We start from the raw sequence: 16,507 nt of genomic DNA on the forward strand, positions 1-16,507 counted from the left end.
CTGGAGCTGCTCGATGTTTTCTGGACTCAATGTATCAGTTCCTTTGCTGCTCAAGTCTTCAAATCCAAGACTCTTATTCTGCTTTTATTGTGCCTAAATGTGAACTCTAAAACCTGACTTATTATAAACTTAAGTGTAATTAAATCCAGTTTCATTCATGATAGCAGCTTTGCAGGACGCTGAACTTCTTTAAAACACTGAATTGCTACTAAACTTAACCTGAACTTGTCACCAGAGGTCAAAAGTAACAAAATGATCCTCTTTGCTCTGCTTTACTGTTGTGATGAACATTACTGCAAATCTTCATGGTGCAGAGTTATAAGAGACACACCGACTTATTGTGTGACATCACCACAAGGTCAAAGCTCCACTTGTTGTGGAAAATTAATAAAAGCAAAACTTGACCTGATGAACTGACAAAGGCCCCAATCATGCATGTTGCTAAGTAACAACCTTTAATGAATTTAGGTTATTTCCTTGGTTTTCTTGATGGTTTTGATTCCCAACAAAAATTGAATTAGTCGTTAAGTTTGGCGCTGATATTGGGAGATAAACCTGCTGAGTTTTGTCTCTTTTCACATGGAAATCTAAGTGAAAATGAAACATTTCTAGACAGACGGGGAAAGTGATGAATTTGAGATCTTTACGTATGATCTTACAACCACGTGTCAAACACAAAAGCCTTGTCTCAGAGGGAAACAAAGTGACAGTAACATGCACGGAAGTTGAACGGTACTGAAAATATGAAAATTTGCTCCGATTAACCAGGATCTGCAGGAATAAAGAGCCATATCAAATCATTGAAACTTTATTCTCAGGCTAAAGTAGAATAAATAGCTGTACCTGTGGGATCAAAGGAATCCGACTATTATTCAGACAGGAAACTTGTTATATTGACCTCAGCTGCTTGCTTTTAAGATGTTACAAACGTGCTGCTAGTAATTCAATATCACTTTTTGTGTCTGATCTGCTCCAAAATCTTCAAGAATCAAACAAAAATTTCCCTCCAAAAATGCAAAAGGCTGGACTAATTCCTTTGACTAATCATCTCGTGTTTGCATATTTTATTGATTCCTTTTAGGCAGCGCCTCACGGGTCAGAGGTCAGGCTTGAGTAATGGAATGTGTAGCCTGTAGTGACTGCAGCGTGCAGACCTGTTGACCTGGCCATTGTCCTGTCAGTGGGGGGTTCATTAGTCTGACAGGTTAAGGTGTGTGCGATCAGGGCTGCTCTGCCACTTACTGCTCTCTGAGGAATCCTCTCTAATGCGCGGCTGGAAGGGCCCTAAAAACCACACTGGTAAAGTCAAAGTGTCCCATTCATTCAGCCAAATTCCTCCCTCTGATGTTTTCCATTATTCTGCTACAAATGTTGTGATGAAGCTCACCTGTAAGGAGCTCAAGCCTGTGTTGACTAATGATAAACCCAATGCTCTATTAGGCAGTTAGAGCATAAAAGGAAAAGCTGATGTTTCCTTCACACGCATGCGTTTCTGAGAGGATCCTCGGCTGCCGTGAAAATGTTTCCTGTTTGTGTCTCGATGTGCTAAAAATGATCCCTGTGAGGGTTTTGTGTCTCTTAACCAGTGCCAACACAGGAGAAAATCCTATTCTCATGCCAGGTCACTTTGTTTTTGACATCTATCCTGTAACAAACACAATGGTCCTCAGTTAGTCAGACTCAACAAGTTGACGGCGCTGCCTTCCAGTTGACCAGCTGACCACTGGAGAGTTCAGTCTCCAGACTCTGAACCGTTTCCTCTCTGCCTGCCTTTGGAGGAGACTTCGCCCACCTCCTGTTTACGCTGCATGCTGGAGGTCAAAGAAAGTGATGGAGGACTTGGTAGGGGGCTGCAGCCTTTTTTAAACTGGTGTCATCCTGCTATTGTGGCGGATGGTTTCCAAATACAGAAGCATCTGCACACAGAGAAGAACTGGTGTCTGTTAAAAATAAAAACTTCAGGTGAATTTAAATCTGAGATGCTTTTTCAGTGAGATGGCTGAGATAAGATTAAAAAACAAGCTTTATATTTAACTAAAAATAAAAGAAGATAAGTCACTTAAAAAATCTTGGCCACCATTCTCTTATTCTTCATTGTGTTCATGTTTGAATCATCTCACCTAAAATAGTCTCCAGTCTAAAGGGTTTAGTGGACCATGCCTCACGAGCTGGGCGGAGGAGTGGGGCGTGGACCTGCTGACCCTTATGAAGGCCTGTTCCGACAGATTTGACCAGCTCCCTCTCCTCTGCTCGAAGGAGGTCCCGCTGATGAATGGGCTCTAATCAGCAGCAGACAGACCAGCTACAGGAAACATCTCCCCATCACGTTTACGGAAACCAGCTCTTCTCCAGAGACTCGCTGATAGCCGCAGAGGGATGGGGGGGGAGGGAAGAGGAAAACAATTGGATTCTCCTTTTTTTCTGCAGAGAAATTCAGCAGATCGTCTCCTCGCTAGTAAGCAGATTTTGATTTACAAGCCTGCTGCCAAGTATCCACTTTGAACAATACGCTTGTGTAGAAGTTGAACACAACTGGCCAAGACTTATTTTGGGAGTTATAGCAACATGCTGAGATCCCATTTTCTCTTTGTGTCAAATATTTATAACTTTCATAGCCAGAACGGCAAGACCATGTAAACGTTTAATGAAAACAGACATTTTTGTATATTAGAGATACCTTCAAGGGGATTTATTATGACTTTTTTCGTAAGTTATTATGATACTAAGGTCTATACATGAAGTTATTTGTTCTAAATCCCTTTCATGTAAAGTGATCTCCGCAGTTTTGTTTTCGGTACCTGTCAGAATGAACCGTTTCTCAGTGCTGTCACTTTAAGAAGATAAGGTGGAGCTGGCCACGCCCACCTATCTCCCACTCAGCCTGTTATTAGCTGAGAAGCTCCGACATCCAGGAGGGGCTCACAGTAGAGCCGATGCTCCTCCAGCAGCAGCTCTCTCTTGAACACAAGAGGTAGTTCTATTCTACTCTTGTGACATCACAAACGGGGGGAGGTTTGAAACAGTGCATTTTAAGCACATCATTCTTAACACATTCACTGCCATTGACGACAAAAGTCGTCATTTTAAATCCAAACTTTGAAAATTACTGGCAGCAAAGGGCTTTACTGACCAGGAACGTCTGGCAGTGAATGAGTTAATAAACACAATGTAATGAACACATGTGCCATAAATACTGAACAAAGGCGCAATAAACATGCTTAAAAAACAATTTATTAACTCATTCACTGCCATTGACGACAAAAGTCGTCATTTTAAATCCAAACTTTTAAAATTGTTTGCAGCAAACGGCTTTACTGATCAGGAAACGTCTGGCAGTGAATGAGTTAAACTGAACACTGACAGAAAATGAGCAGATTGATTTTGTTTATGTTTGAAGTTTTTGTATATTTTATTTTTATTTATTCTTTATCTAACCGGCAAGGTCCCATTGAGATTAAAACCCTCATTTTCAAGGGATACCTGGCCAAGAGGCAGCAAAAGATACAGTCACAACATTTCTCAGTTACACAGTTGGTTATGTACAAAATTCTAGAAGGCAGTTACAACACAGGAAACCATTGCAGGTGCTTTCAGTCTGGTTTTGAAAGTGTTCAAGGAGATAAGCTCAGTTCATTTCCAGTTTTCTTGCAACCTGAAGAAGGAGCAGAGTGAACAAAAGTCCTTTTGCTCAGTTATGTACGAGCAAATGGAACACAAATTTTATTCAGTTTTCTTTTTTCCTAAACTCATTTCATTCCTGATTCACCAATCAATTGGCGTCATCATTTTCAACACGTGGCTTTTTGTTAACCAATAGATGTAGGCAAATAGGAGCTGGATGTCCTGAGACAACATGCAGAAAAGCTCCAGCTTTCTTGCAGACGTCCCATATGACAATAATTTAACCCTTTTACTTGTCTGAAATGATAATGTTAATTAAACATCAGAGAAGTCCTTACAAGCTAGTATACACAAGGAAAATGAAGTACATAGGTATCCAAATAGCTGACTATCCTTAAGGTTTAGTTTGCGTTACAGACAAAACTCTGCAGTAGATGTTTTATTTTGACGTTTAATCAGGTTAATGAGTTCCAGTGCATTGTACAGAAAGGAAGTTAAACCCAAAACCAGACTCAATCCCGCCTTGGCCTCTTTTTGTAGTAAAAACAATCAGCAGCTTATCTTAATTACTGGAGGTTTCCTGACGATGTTTGACTATGTGAGTCAAATTCATAACCTCTTTTTTTTCTTGCTTCTCTTGCTGAGATTCTTCTTTTCATGTTTTTCTGTGGGAAGCATCTGTCTCCAGCATTTGTTAGGCTCTTTGTGTCCCGGCCAAAGGGCTTTTCTGTCTCTGACAGGTGAGACATCTCCCCTGCAAGACAACCCCTCCTCCCCCTCCTCACCCACAATTATTGTCAGGACGAGCGAGGCGATGAGTCGCCATTCGCTCTGCGTATGAATGGACCGATGTGTCTGCCATGTTGGAATGCTAAGAGCTGTTTGCCTTTTGGGCACGTGAAAGCTTGTCACTCTGCGTTTTAGTTGCACAGATTATCCCTGGAAAGAGTCTGGGCGTTCCAAGTTCTCCGACCTTGATCTTGCTGTTCAGCAGCCCACCAACGCTCTGCATGGATCTGTGATGATCACAGATGTGAAGGAGGAGAGCTCTTTGGCCGTAGAGTGAAGGTTTCTCCACCTTCAGATGCATCAGTCAAACAATTTTTTAAAGTGCAGTTTTGCACTGTGGTTTGCAGATTCAGAGGTCTCATCAGGAGCAACCTCGCCCTGCATGAATAGAGCACAACAGAACAGGTTGAGGCTTGCCCTCTGAACCCTGATGCTAAAGACTCTCAGGATCGTTCCCACCTCAGGCCTCCACTGAAAATACATTCAGTTCCCTTGAATGACTCTTGAAAACTATTACTTGTTTTTTTGTTTTTTTATTTTTTTGCTTAATTAAAAATTCAAAAGCCTTAAAACATCAGCTTTAAAGTGATATGCAGCCTGATCTTTCAGCAGATGTGTGTAGAACAAGGGGTGAGTCAAAGGGTTCCCCAGGTTGATGAAGGTGCACCGCCATAAACAAAAGCCAACAAAGGCAGGAAGGGCTGTGCAGGTGAACCCTCCACCAAGGCCAAACCACTTCATCCATCGCATACATAAAGAGTGTCAGCAGAGTAACAGTGGTGTGTTTTTCCTGCTGCAGGATTCCCTCCCAAAGGATTCTCCTGAAGTAAACAGTAAAATCCAAAAGGTGAAAGTGTAAACAACGGTGAAGGGGGTCACCATGGAAAATTAGGATTTACTTCACCACTTTGCTTTGGGCTCCGATTATTGGGTAAAGTTTTGAGACGCTGAAACAGAAGATGGTGTTTGTAATCTCGTGGCTTGCTCTGAGGAGTCTATGTGGTTAAATCAGAATTGAATGAGTTCCCTTGGATTTTTATATTTACCTGTTGATTAGTTTCTTTTTTATTTACGAACTTTGTAATGACATTACAATAGTATTAATATTATCAACAGTAAAATTATTAGCATTATTATTTACATAACATTTTCCTGCTTTTATTCTGTTATTTTCCCTTTATTTACTTATTATTTATGCATAACTGACAGATTATATTAATGACCAGACAAAATGGCCCTCAATGGAATTTACCAAATTCTCTACTGTATATTTCCTCATGTTGGTGACTTGTGGGGACCCCATTGAGGGGTCACGGGCCCAAGATAGGAAACCACTGCACTAAAACATATTGACAAGTTTTCCAGTGGTGCAATGAAAATTTTTATTATCACTTTTTAACTTAAACTTTCAATGCTTTTATTTTGATAAGCTCTAACCATCTAACATGACTTTAGTGCCCCCCCCCCCACCTCCCAAAAGAAAACATCACAAATCCTTTATTCTGTAAAAAAAAAAAAAAAAAAAAAAAATCCCAGAGTTGATCTGATTTAATTTAAAAGTTTGTTTTATTTTTGTGGTTGTTAGCTGTAGATCAGAGGCGAGCGGGAGCTGGGGTGAGAAGGTGTGGTCTGCAGCTGCTTTTTCCACTCAGATCATATCTGAATGCTTGTGGGGTGTAAATATTTGCTGTCCTAAGGAATTATTCTGTGAGCGAACACATGTGTTTGCATCATGCTCACCCTTATCAGCCATAGTTTTGTTGAAGGGCTGTCACAAGATGGCGTTATAGATATGGCTTCAGCTGCAACTCTCATCTGCATTCAGAAAATAAAAGAGCATGAAATATAACATGTATCCTTTAGAGCTGAGTGGAGAACATGTGTATAGAAGATGAAAAAGCCCAAATGTCTAAATATTTTCTTGGAGTCCCAGTTTCTCTTCGGAGGCCGTTCCCACCCAGGGCTAAGCGGAGGGACACATGGCGTTGACATTGACTTTAAGCCTGTTTTGGGATAGTTAAAGACCAATTTGTCAGCATTCAAAGTGGGTCAGACACAGAGATGTGTTTCAATGGGGGGCTCACATCTGGGCCTTTTGTGTTTTAACAGTGTCCCGCTTCCTCTTTTGGAACCCTGAAGTGCATGTATAATGGGAAGGCCACGTTCCACAGCCAGTTGGTCTCGTTTCATTAGTGCACTGCGGGCCAGGCCGGGGACACTTATTAAAACATAGGCTGTCCCTGCTGGGCCGTTCCAACCCTGGATGCATGCTTCTCTTCCTCCTCCAGACACATTGCATGATAATAATCATCAGCTGTAATGAGTTAATGTAATTGTCAGCTGTCTATTGTGTTTTTGGTGTTAAAGCGGAGTTCCACGGGAGCCGTGCGCTCAGCAGAGATAGACGAGGGAGGCAAGGCCATGGCCTGCTCTGGTAATCAGTCAGTGCAAGGCCAGCTTGATTAAAGGAAACGGACGAGTGGAAACTTTTGAATGTGTGTTTTCAGCCAGTCTGGGTGATAGCAGCAGGACAAATGCTGAAACAATTAGGGCAAGTCGGAGGATGTTTTTACTCACACTCTGCTCCCGCTCTCCCCCTCCTCCCGTCTCATGATTGCACATCAAAGATGTTGACGGAGTGTAAAAGTCGAGTTTGTTGTTTGACTCCTTGAAACAGTTGTCAGTTTTTGAAAGAGCCAGGACTTCTGGCTCGGAAAAATTTGTATTTTAATTACAAACTGCAGAAACCTGTTTAGTTTTGAGGGATTTGATCTAAGCAATCGTTTTAGTAATTAATTTATATCAGTCATAACTTTATAAAACACGTTGTTAATCTTTATTCTGTTTTTAAATGGGGTTTTTTGTGCTATATACAGATACAAACACTGATTTGCTCTGAGCAGAAGCAGAGTCTGCTCATTTCAGAAGTGACTGATTTACAGATTGCTGCTGTCTGTCTGTCAAACAGCTGACGGATGGAGAAGTCAGCACAGCCTCCGCCGTGCCGACGCCACTTGTAGATACTTTGCAGTCCTAGCAGTGGTACGAAGCTGAGAGCTGCACTTTCAGGTTAACTGCGTCGTAAAATTATACATTTTTCTGTTATCATTTCCACTGAAGCTGTCAAATTAAACCTGTCTGGCTGATTTAAGCCTTGCAGCATGAATTTATTAAGATCTATATAAACTCTTGCTTCTGTACTTTGCTCTAAACCAACAGAATTTCAGCCCTGCTCTCGTCTGTGATGAAACCCCAGTTAGTTTGGCTGGAATTCCTCTTTTGTGTGTCTATTTAGTCTAAGATGTTCCTGGCACAGTCTTAGTGTGGGCAGATTTTATAAAAGAGTCATTCAGGTTTTCTCTGGAAAGGCTCCAGTGGGTTTGACCATGAACCTGTGCCTCAGATCCAGCTGCAAAGACTACATTTTTAACTATAAACCATTTAAAGAGTAATTTATGGAAACATTAAAGCACAACTCTTTCCTCCCAGTCCTGAAGAAAATGATCAGAGGATGAAAGTTCCACTCAGACTTTGTGAAACGTTGGAGCGGAAAGTCTGCAAAGCACCTGGTTCTCACACAGACCACTGTTGAGGGTTTCACGTTGACTTCTCTAAAGAGGGTCAGGCTTCGGGTTTCTGTTTCTGTACTTTAAAAGAAAAACAGGCGATAATCACATCTGGGTGTGAAAAGACATTATCGACCGCAAGATCCAGACTGATCTTGGCAGTTCGGAGCATTAACGTGACCTTTAAAGAAACAAGCAGGTAAGCTCCAGCACAGCTCGGATGTTAAATTTCATATTAACGCATCTGAGAAGTAGTGTGCACTGAAGAAACAGTAGAGCTGTTGTGGCAAAGGGGGTGAAGCCGACTAATTTCCTCCTAATTGAGCCACAGGGTTCTTGTTTTGTCAAGGAGATTTTAGCCCAAATGGAGTCAGGTTCCCGTAGATCTCCTGGGATGATGGGAGGGCAGAGCTTGAGTCTAACAGAGCCGGGAGACCCCAGCAGTACCCCCAGCCTTATAATCCCTGTCATTAACTCTGCTGCACACAGAAAAGTAGCCTACCAACCACTACCCTCTCATCAGCCCGGTCCTTTGTCCCTTTATGTCTTCCCTAACATCCTCTCTTTCATTAGCCTCACCTCCCGCTTCTTTTCTTCCATCTCTGTTATTGTTTCCTACTTTTTGCACAAAGTTTCTTTCCTGATTTCCCCACCATGATGTGACACACAAACCACCAGAGTGTCCCTTCTGGTTGGCAGTGCAGTTATCACACCAGTCACGCGTCGTGCAGTTATTCAAAAGAAAAAAGGGCAACAAAATCTGTCTTTTCTAAATTAAACTGTTCATTTGACCTATTTTCAACATTCCACATTGCAAAAACAACAGTCTGGGATAAATAATACTTGTGTTATCATTCCATCAAGCCGTTGGCTGAATAAACAGCTCACATTAAGATGCTATAAAACAAAAGTCTCAGACACAAACTGTCCTAATATAGCACATCTTGTGGAGCTTGTTGTTTTGCCCTCTCTCTCTCTCTCTCTCTCTCTCTCTCTCTCTCTCTCTCTCTCTCTCTCTCTCTCTCTCTCTCTCTCTCTCTCTCTCTCTCTCTCTCTCTCACACACACACACACACACACACACACACACACGATGGGTAGGATGGATGCGACGGTGGTCCAGAGCCCCAAGGAGGAAGAGGGGAAACACCTTGTGACCTTGTTGTTCCTGACCAAGCTACTGGATGAGCACAGACAAGAAGGATGGACGAGCAGAGAGAACAGCTGCACCGAGCTGTTGGCTCACTTCTAACATCCTGATTACCTGCTTCCATCTCCTTTGTTCCTTACAAATGTGATCTTTTCAAATGAGAAAAAAAGCACAGATCTTTTCACGATTTGCTCAAATGCACAAGAATGTCACTCACAACATTCCTCCATGAATAAATAAACTTTTATCAAGTCGGAACGAAATCAGGACTGAACTCACATCAGTCACCATCATGTCCTCTGCAGTGATGGAAACCCAGCCAAGGGTTTGAGTGTTTATTTCTTGGCTGACGTGCTCTTCAGAAGGCAGATAAGCGGCAAATAAATTGCTGAGATTCTGTCTCATGAGGCAGCGATAATGGTTGTCCTGAAGTCTGTGCTGCAGTTTGGCTCTGGCTGGACGGTGTTTGGGTTTTGATTTGAATGTCAGACCCAAGCGTCTCCCAGACACAGACAGCCTGACTTCAGCTGAAGATAAACTAACTCACCATCCTGGATCAGTTTGCCGACACTGCAACAGCGAACAAATAAGTTGCTATTTAGACACTAAGGAACTGGTAAAATGAATAATTAGAAATAAATACATGATGTAAGTTTTTTTGTCCTAATGTGTGCTAAAGGTGGTGATTAAACGTAGTTTTTGAGATTAAAGAAACAACACTCAGTTAGATTTTGTGAAAAACTGATAAGGTAAGAACATTTTTGTCAAACTCATAACAGGTGTGTTGCTCATTAACTGAAAAGGAGCCATAAGAGCGACAAATTAAAACAATAGGGCCGGACCTTTAAAGGCAAGTGCTACTTATGACTGGGTGGAGGGTCGTCTCTGCTCAGTTCAACGTTGGCCAAAAGTTAGCAGATGTGTGGGAAAGAGCTGGCCTCCAGATCGATGAGGAGCAGAATTTCCCACTGAACACAATGAGATTAATTTTTTAGCTTTCTTTTGTTCTTTTAAAGGTGGCCATCTGTGCAGCAGCATACGAACTGTGGATAAACAAGATGTAGGAACTGTCGGCAAACCCGATCGACTCCACAACACTGGAGTGCAACTTTGTCAGTCGACGGATGGCATTTAGTCAGCTGATGTGAAAAAGTGTGGCTCACAGGCTTGAGACTTTATGGAAAGGCAATCTGTTTCCAGTGTGAGTTATTTCACTCTCTTTACACACAGACTGCTCCAATAAAAGAGCAACAACTTGCTGATCAATCTTGTGTCCGAGGTGACACTCTGCTGCGACCCCTGACCCCCTGCAACCCCAGGCCTCTGGACTTTCAGCATGATTTGTGAAGCTTCTATTAGCTGCAAATCAAGGAAAGTCGGGGAAGAATCTGAGTGCTGACGGCAAAGTTTTACACTTCAAACAAAGCTGAGGTCACAGATTACACCTTCAGCCTATTATCTCCTCCAGACTGGAGCTGACATGTGTCCATTGCAAATCTTCCCCAAGTCTCCGGTCACTGGCTCAGATCATGACTCTGAAGGATAAAGGCTGGGACTGTTGCATAAACGCGTGATGGCATCAAAACCTCCGATTAAACTGATTTGATGAACATAATGATGGTGAGACTGAAGTGGTTACATCACAGCAGCAGATTCAAAGCAGCCACGGCTGGACACACGTGTGGTCTTAAGTCAGGAGACACAAAACTCTGATGCTCTGCAGCTATGTGTCTGTTGGCACGGTCCCTGCAGCTTCATGTGCTGGAAAGAAAATACCACACTAAAGTCAAACGTGAGTTTTTTTCACATATATTTCATTTGGAAAGGAACTAAGCCTGAGTCAGACGTCACTCTGAGCCGATGACTCTCCTCCCACCCCCGGATCAGCAGCAGGACTTTATCTTGGCACCTTTAAAAACTGTGATTAGCAAGTGAGGAGGTCTTCTGAAGATACCCAAGATGATGGTCTAATCTGACCATCTGTTTCTTATCTATGTGCTTTTAGGTTGTTTTTTTTTTTCAATTTGCAAATTTATTTACAGAAAGGATACCGGGTTTGCAAGCTGCAGGCGTCAGTCCGCTCTCTCCATGGGGGAGTGAGGCAGGGCTGAGAAGCTCCAGGTGTGTGTGTGCATGCGTGTGTGTGTGAATCCAATAATAACAACATAGTAATGAAACATTTGCAGATTTTTACCCAGGAGGATACATCCTTCTTATCTTACTACACATCTTGCTCATGATGCATGAGAACAAGATTACATGTGATAATAACTAGCTTTCCGTATTTCTCACCAGATTAACGTGCTCTGATGAAAAGCTGGACTCGGACACTTCCACAATAATTCAAAAAAGAGGAATTTTCTGCCAAATTTATCTCTGCTTGGCCATCTCTGGATGCTCCAGCAGTCAATCGCTGCACACTGATAAGATGTGACCTAAGCCAGCTCTATCTTCCATCAAATATTTTTCTTAGCTGTGTATTTACAGGATGATTATTCTTCTTGACAATGTATGTAATACCTCCTTGTAATCACTACACTGAGGATTGTTTTACACCGATTGTCCATCATAAATGGGCTGTAAATAATGCCCATCACTGCTCAGACTTGCTTTCTCACTAAAACTCAGTCCACATCACATATTAGGCCAACAAAAATATTCTCATTGACACTTCAGGATAACGCTTTTTGTGTTTTTATTCATTTATTTTGCATTTTATCTTTAAAAACCAAGTTCACTCAATTCTTTCAACACATCTGCAGTGTAGGAGAAAAGCTCTGGTGCTCCTGTTTCAGGGGTAGAAGTTAGCCAGAGGAGAGGGAAGCAGAAGACAACAGGATTTGGATATCTTTCTTCTGATTGGCTAACAGCAAAGCAACTTTACCGCTGACTCCATTTGCTCCGAAAAGTTGATGTTTACCACAAGCCTGATGGAGTTTTGCTGTGTGGTGGAGTTGCTAATGCTAACAGTTAGCTTCTGCTAGCTGAGACGTTCCCTGCTGTTTCCTGAATGCTAAACCAACAACAGCCTCCCCCATCTGGTCCAGACGGGCGAGTTCATGAATGCTATCTTTCAATGGCAGATGTTTCTAATCCGATCTTCTCACCGTATACTTGGCGGCTAATTCAGGAAACGGGTAGAAGACTATTTTCATGCTGTGACGATCACGTTTCAAAAATAACAAGTTAAAAACGGTTTCTGTGTGAACTAAAAGGCTACGTTCACACTGCAGGCAGGCGCTTTTGAAATGACCTTTTGCTAACTTCCACAAAGCTTGCATTTGCTCTTCCTTTTATCATGCAAATTAAGCTGCAGACTTGTGAATTAAATTCACACACCTCACTCCTGCTGCCTCCACTGACATTTTAATCTTTTAAAAGTACAGATTAAAGCTCTTAGAATGCAATCTAGATTTAATTACTTCCAATCTGCTGGGATGATCTATTAAAGCATCCAGTTTCTTTGATGGATCAGACATTTAAAAGTGGAAACTGACACTAGTAGAGCAAAGAAAGTTGGCAAAGAAAGAACTAAATGTGATGTAACTCTGCACCTTTAACCTTTGTGATGGAAAACAAGGACTGGAAATGTCCAGACCTGTTTTTCTAATTTATTTAAACCAGTATTACAATAAAATAAACATTAAAATGAGCTTTCTGCAAGAGGAGAGAAAAGGAAATGTTTGCAGAGCTTCTCGTGTTTATTATGTCACATGCATGACACTGTTATAGATCAGTAACAGGCTATAATAGATTTATTATGAAGGAAACTATTAAGGAGCTGTTGCCTTGCAGCAAGAAGGTCCTGGGTTCGCTTCCCGGCCTGGGATCTTTCTGCATGGAGTTTGCATGTTCTCCCTGTGAATGTGTGGGTTCTCTCCGGGTACTCCGGCTTCCTCCCACAGTCCAAAAACATGACTGTTAGGTTAACTGGTCTGTCTAAATTGTCCTTAGGTGTGTGTGTGTGTGTGTGTGTGTGTGTGTGTGTGTGTGTGTGTGTGTGTGTGTGTGTGTGTGTGTGTGTGTGTGTGTGTGTGTGTGTAATGTGTGTGTGTGTGTGAGCGTGCATGATTGTTTGTCCTGTGTGTCTCTGTGTTGCCCTGCAATGGACTGGCTCTCTGTCCAGGGTGTACCCCGCCTGATTGCCCGTTGACCGCAAGGGTTTGAGTGTTTAAAGCCCCCCCCCCCCCCCCCCCCCCGCGACCCTACATGGACAAGTGAGTTCAGAAAATGGATGGATGGACATTATTAATGCTATAGCTTACCGCTGAAATGGTCGACTCCATCTCAGATCTCAAGGATTTAGATATCTGATTTGTCTGTTCATTTCCAGATTTAAAAATCATTTTTGACCAACATAATTTAAACTTCAGCTGCTGTTTTATTTCTGCTTCAGATTTTCTGATTGTACAGCTTGAAGCATTTATGTCTAATGTCTGATTGGTGGCACCAGCGCTTATTGTTTTAACAGTGACATCATTAATTGCTCATCATTCTATTAGTGTCAGTTAAATTGTTCGCCACACACATCAGAGCTCATATTCACAGAATGTAAGAGACGTGGTTTCCTCCACATCACAACAGCTGATGTCTGGTAACTTGAGCCATCAGTTAATTTTGTAATTTGATTAGTTTACAAAATAAAGTTGCAAACTAGATTACAATTGAAGGATAATAAAAACAACAATAGACCCGTCTACATCTGCACCAGGACTCCTCGTCCTGAGGCAGATGGATGGGTCGAGCCAGGAGAGGTGAGAGAGGAGTGTGTGTGTGTGTGTGTGTGTGTGTGTGTGTGTGTGTGTGTGTGTGTGTGTGTGTGTGTGTGTGTGTGTGTGTGTGTGTGTGTGTGTGTGTGTGTGTGTGTGTGTGTGTGTGTGAGGGGGTGCTGATAGATGTTTAGTGTAGGAGGAGGAAAAGAAGGAGGAGAGGGGGGTCGTCCTGGGAGGGAACCGGGGTGTGGAGGGCTGAGTTTAAAAGGCAGAGTGCACCAACAGTCACTCACTCTTGTCCAGCAGCAGCTCCTCTGCTCCTCTGTGTATTTTTGTTCCTGGGAACTATACGGACTCTTATCTCTGTTAAGGAATTTTTTTGTTGCATTTTTTTGGGCACTGCATCATGGAGCCCACTACGGGGGAATATGATAACAATTATGAGTATTATGACGATAATGAAACAGCCTGTGACTTCTCAGAGTGGGAGCCTTCCTACTCCCTCATCCCGGTGTTCTACATGCTCATTTTCATCTTGGGCCTGTCAGGTAACGGCGTGGTCATCTTCACTGTGTGGCGATCCAAATCCAAGCGTCGGGCTGCAGACGTCTACATCGGAAACCTGGCCCTCGCTGACCTCACCTTCGTTGTGACCCTACCTCTGTGGGCTGTGTACACAGCTCTGGGCTACCACTGGCCGTTTGGTGTGGCCCTCTGCAAGATTAGCAGCTACGTGGTTTTGGTCAACATGTACGCCAGTGTTTTCTGTCTCACCTGCTTGAGCTTTGACCGCTACCTGGCCATTGTGCACTCCCTGTCCAGCAGCAGGCTGCGTTCGCGGGGCACCATGCTGGCCTCCCTGGGGGCCATCTGGCTCCTGTCCGGCCTCCTAGCTGTTCCCACTCTGCTCTTCCGCACCACTGTGAATGACCAGAACAGCAATCGGACCACTTGTGCCATGGACTTCAGCCTTGTGACCATGAACCAGAAGCATGATTACCTGTGGATTGCAGGACTCAGCCTGTCCTCCTCTGCCCTGGGGTTCCTCCTACCTTTCCTGGCCATGACCATCTTCTACTGCTTCATCGGCTGCACCGTCACCCGTCACTTCAACAACCTGCGCAAGGAGGACCAGAAGAAGAAGCGCCTGCTCAAGATCATCACCACTCTGGTGGTAGTGTTTGCCATCTGCTGGACCCCCTTCCACGTCCTAAAGAGCATGGATGCCCTCTCCTACCTGAACCTTGCGCCGAGCTCCTGCGGCTTCCTGCGTTTCCTGCTGCTGGCTCACCCCTATGCTACCTGCTTGGCTTACATCAACAGCTGCCTCAACCCATTCCTGTATGCCTTCTTTGACCTGCGCTTTCGTTCCCAGTGTTTGTGCCTGCTCAACCTGAAGAAGGCCATGCATGGCCACATGAGCTCCATGTCATCTACTCTCAGCGCCCAGACTCAGAAGTCAGAGGTTCAGTCTCTTGCCACCAAGGTCTAGAGAGCGGGAAGGAGAAGTACAAACATGACTGCAGGACAGTCCCAGCTCTCAACACTGGAACACTTGTTAAAAATACAGACTATGTGTCAGTTGTGTATGAAGAGATGATGAACTTTGAATTGTCATTGCCTTCAGTCACAAATTTCATAGTAATGTCCTCCTGTTCTGCAGCGGGACGTCCAAGCTCTGCCGTCTGTGTGGACTTGAGAAGCTGGAGCCAGCTGGCTGAGCTCTGCAGCTGCTTCAGTCTTCAGATTCTCAGAGAAAAAGTGGGGAAAGTCTATATTTTTTGTTTGTTTTCCTCCACATGAGTTTTCATTTATGTCACATAAAAGAGCACGGTTGTGAATTTTTGAACTGACTTGCAAAACAGAAAAAAACTTTATACACTGGATGAAACACACGTTATTTTCCTACTATTTTTGCTCAGCGCTCTGGCTGTTTTTGTTTTATTAGCACTTGTGAAGACCGAGCGAGCGGAGATTTCAAACAGAGCTGCGTCCTCTTTACAGCCTGACGTTTGTGAAAACAGAAGGGAGGGAGCTGTAAGGGGAGGAGAGGTGTTGCAGCGTGATTATATAGTTTGTGGAGAAAAGAGGGGGGGGGGGGGGGGTCAGATGGCAGATGACAAATGTTTTGGGATGAGGCGGGGGTGGTGGGTTTAAGTGTGAAACTTGAAAATGTTTTAAATTGATGTATATTCTTTATTTTTTGATGCCACTGTAACTAACTACTGTAATAAATATGTGTGCCATAAACAGATTCCTCATTCATGTGTGTGTGTGTGTGTGTGTGTGTGTGTGTGTGTGTGTGTGTTTCAGACTCGAGTATCTTCAAAAGTTCAAAGCTTTGCTGTGAATTAGCCTCTAACTGGGTTTTCACCGTCAGACTAATAACAACTCTATAATCTCTATTGATTCACAGCCAGCACCCAGACTGTAACTGGATTATGCTAAGTCTGATATTGTGTATTCAATTCTCAGCTTTGACTTCATGTGGGCTCATTACAGGGTTCTAAATTGAAAACACTATTTATTTAAACCATAAGAACAAAAAAAAGGTGTTTTCAGTTACAGATCCATGGATTTCAAAGCTAAACTTTGGGTAGAACGCTGTTATTTACTGTCAGAGACCATCTGACCCACATGATCAGGGAATAAGAGGCTCATTACCACAGT

At 43.0% G+C, this 16,507-nt stretch overlaps 1 protein-coding gene across 1 annotated transcript; it reads left to right on the forward strand.

The window, feature by feature from the left end:
* Positions 1–14,104: 14,104 nt before the first annotated feature.
* On the forward strand, positions 14,105–15,936 carry aplnra (apelin receptor a). The gene has a single exon (XM_015972196.3). It carries the CDS (start codon positions 14,244–14,246, stop codon positions 15,327–15,329), a length of 1,086 nt encoding a protein of 361 aa, XP_015827682.1. The 5' UTR covers positions 14,105–14,243; the 3' UTR covers positions 15,330–15,936.
* The last annotated feature ends 571 nt before the right edge of the window (positions 15,937–16,507 follow it).

This window comes from Nothobranchius furzeri, chromosome 17 (assembly GCF_043380555.1).
Source record: "Nothobranchius furzeri strain GRZ-AD chromosome 17, NfurGRZ-RIMD1, whole genome shotgun sequence".
Taxonomy (NCBI): Eukaryota; Metazoa; Chordata; class Actinopteri; order Cyprinodontiformes; family Nothobranchiidae; genus Nothobranchius; species Nothobranchius furzeri.

Bases quoted from the DNA above. Each gene is read 5' to 3' on its own strand.
- aplnra (XM_015972196.3), top strand. From the start codon at position 14,244: ATGGAGCCCACTACGGGGGAATATGATAACAATTATGAGTATTATGAC.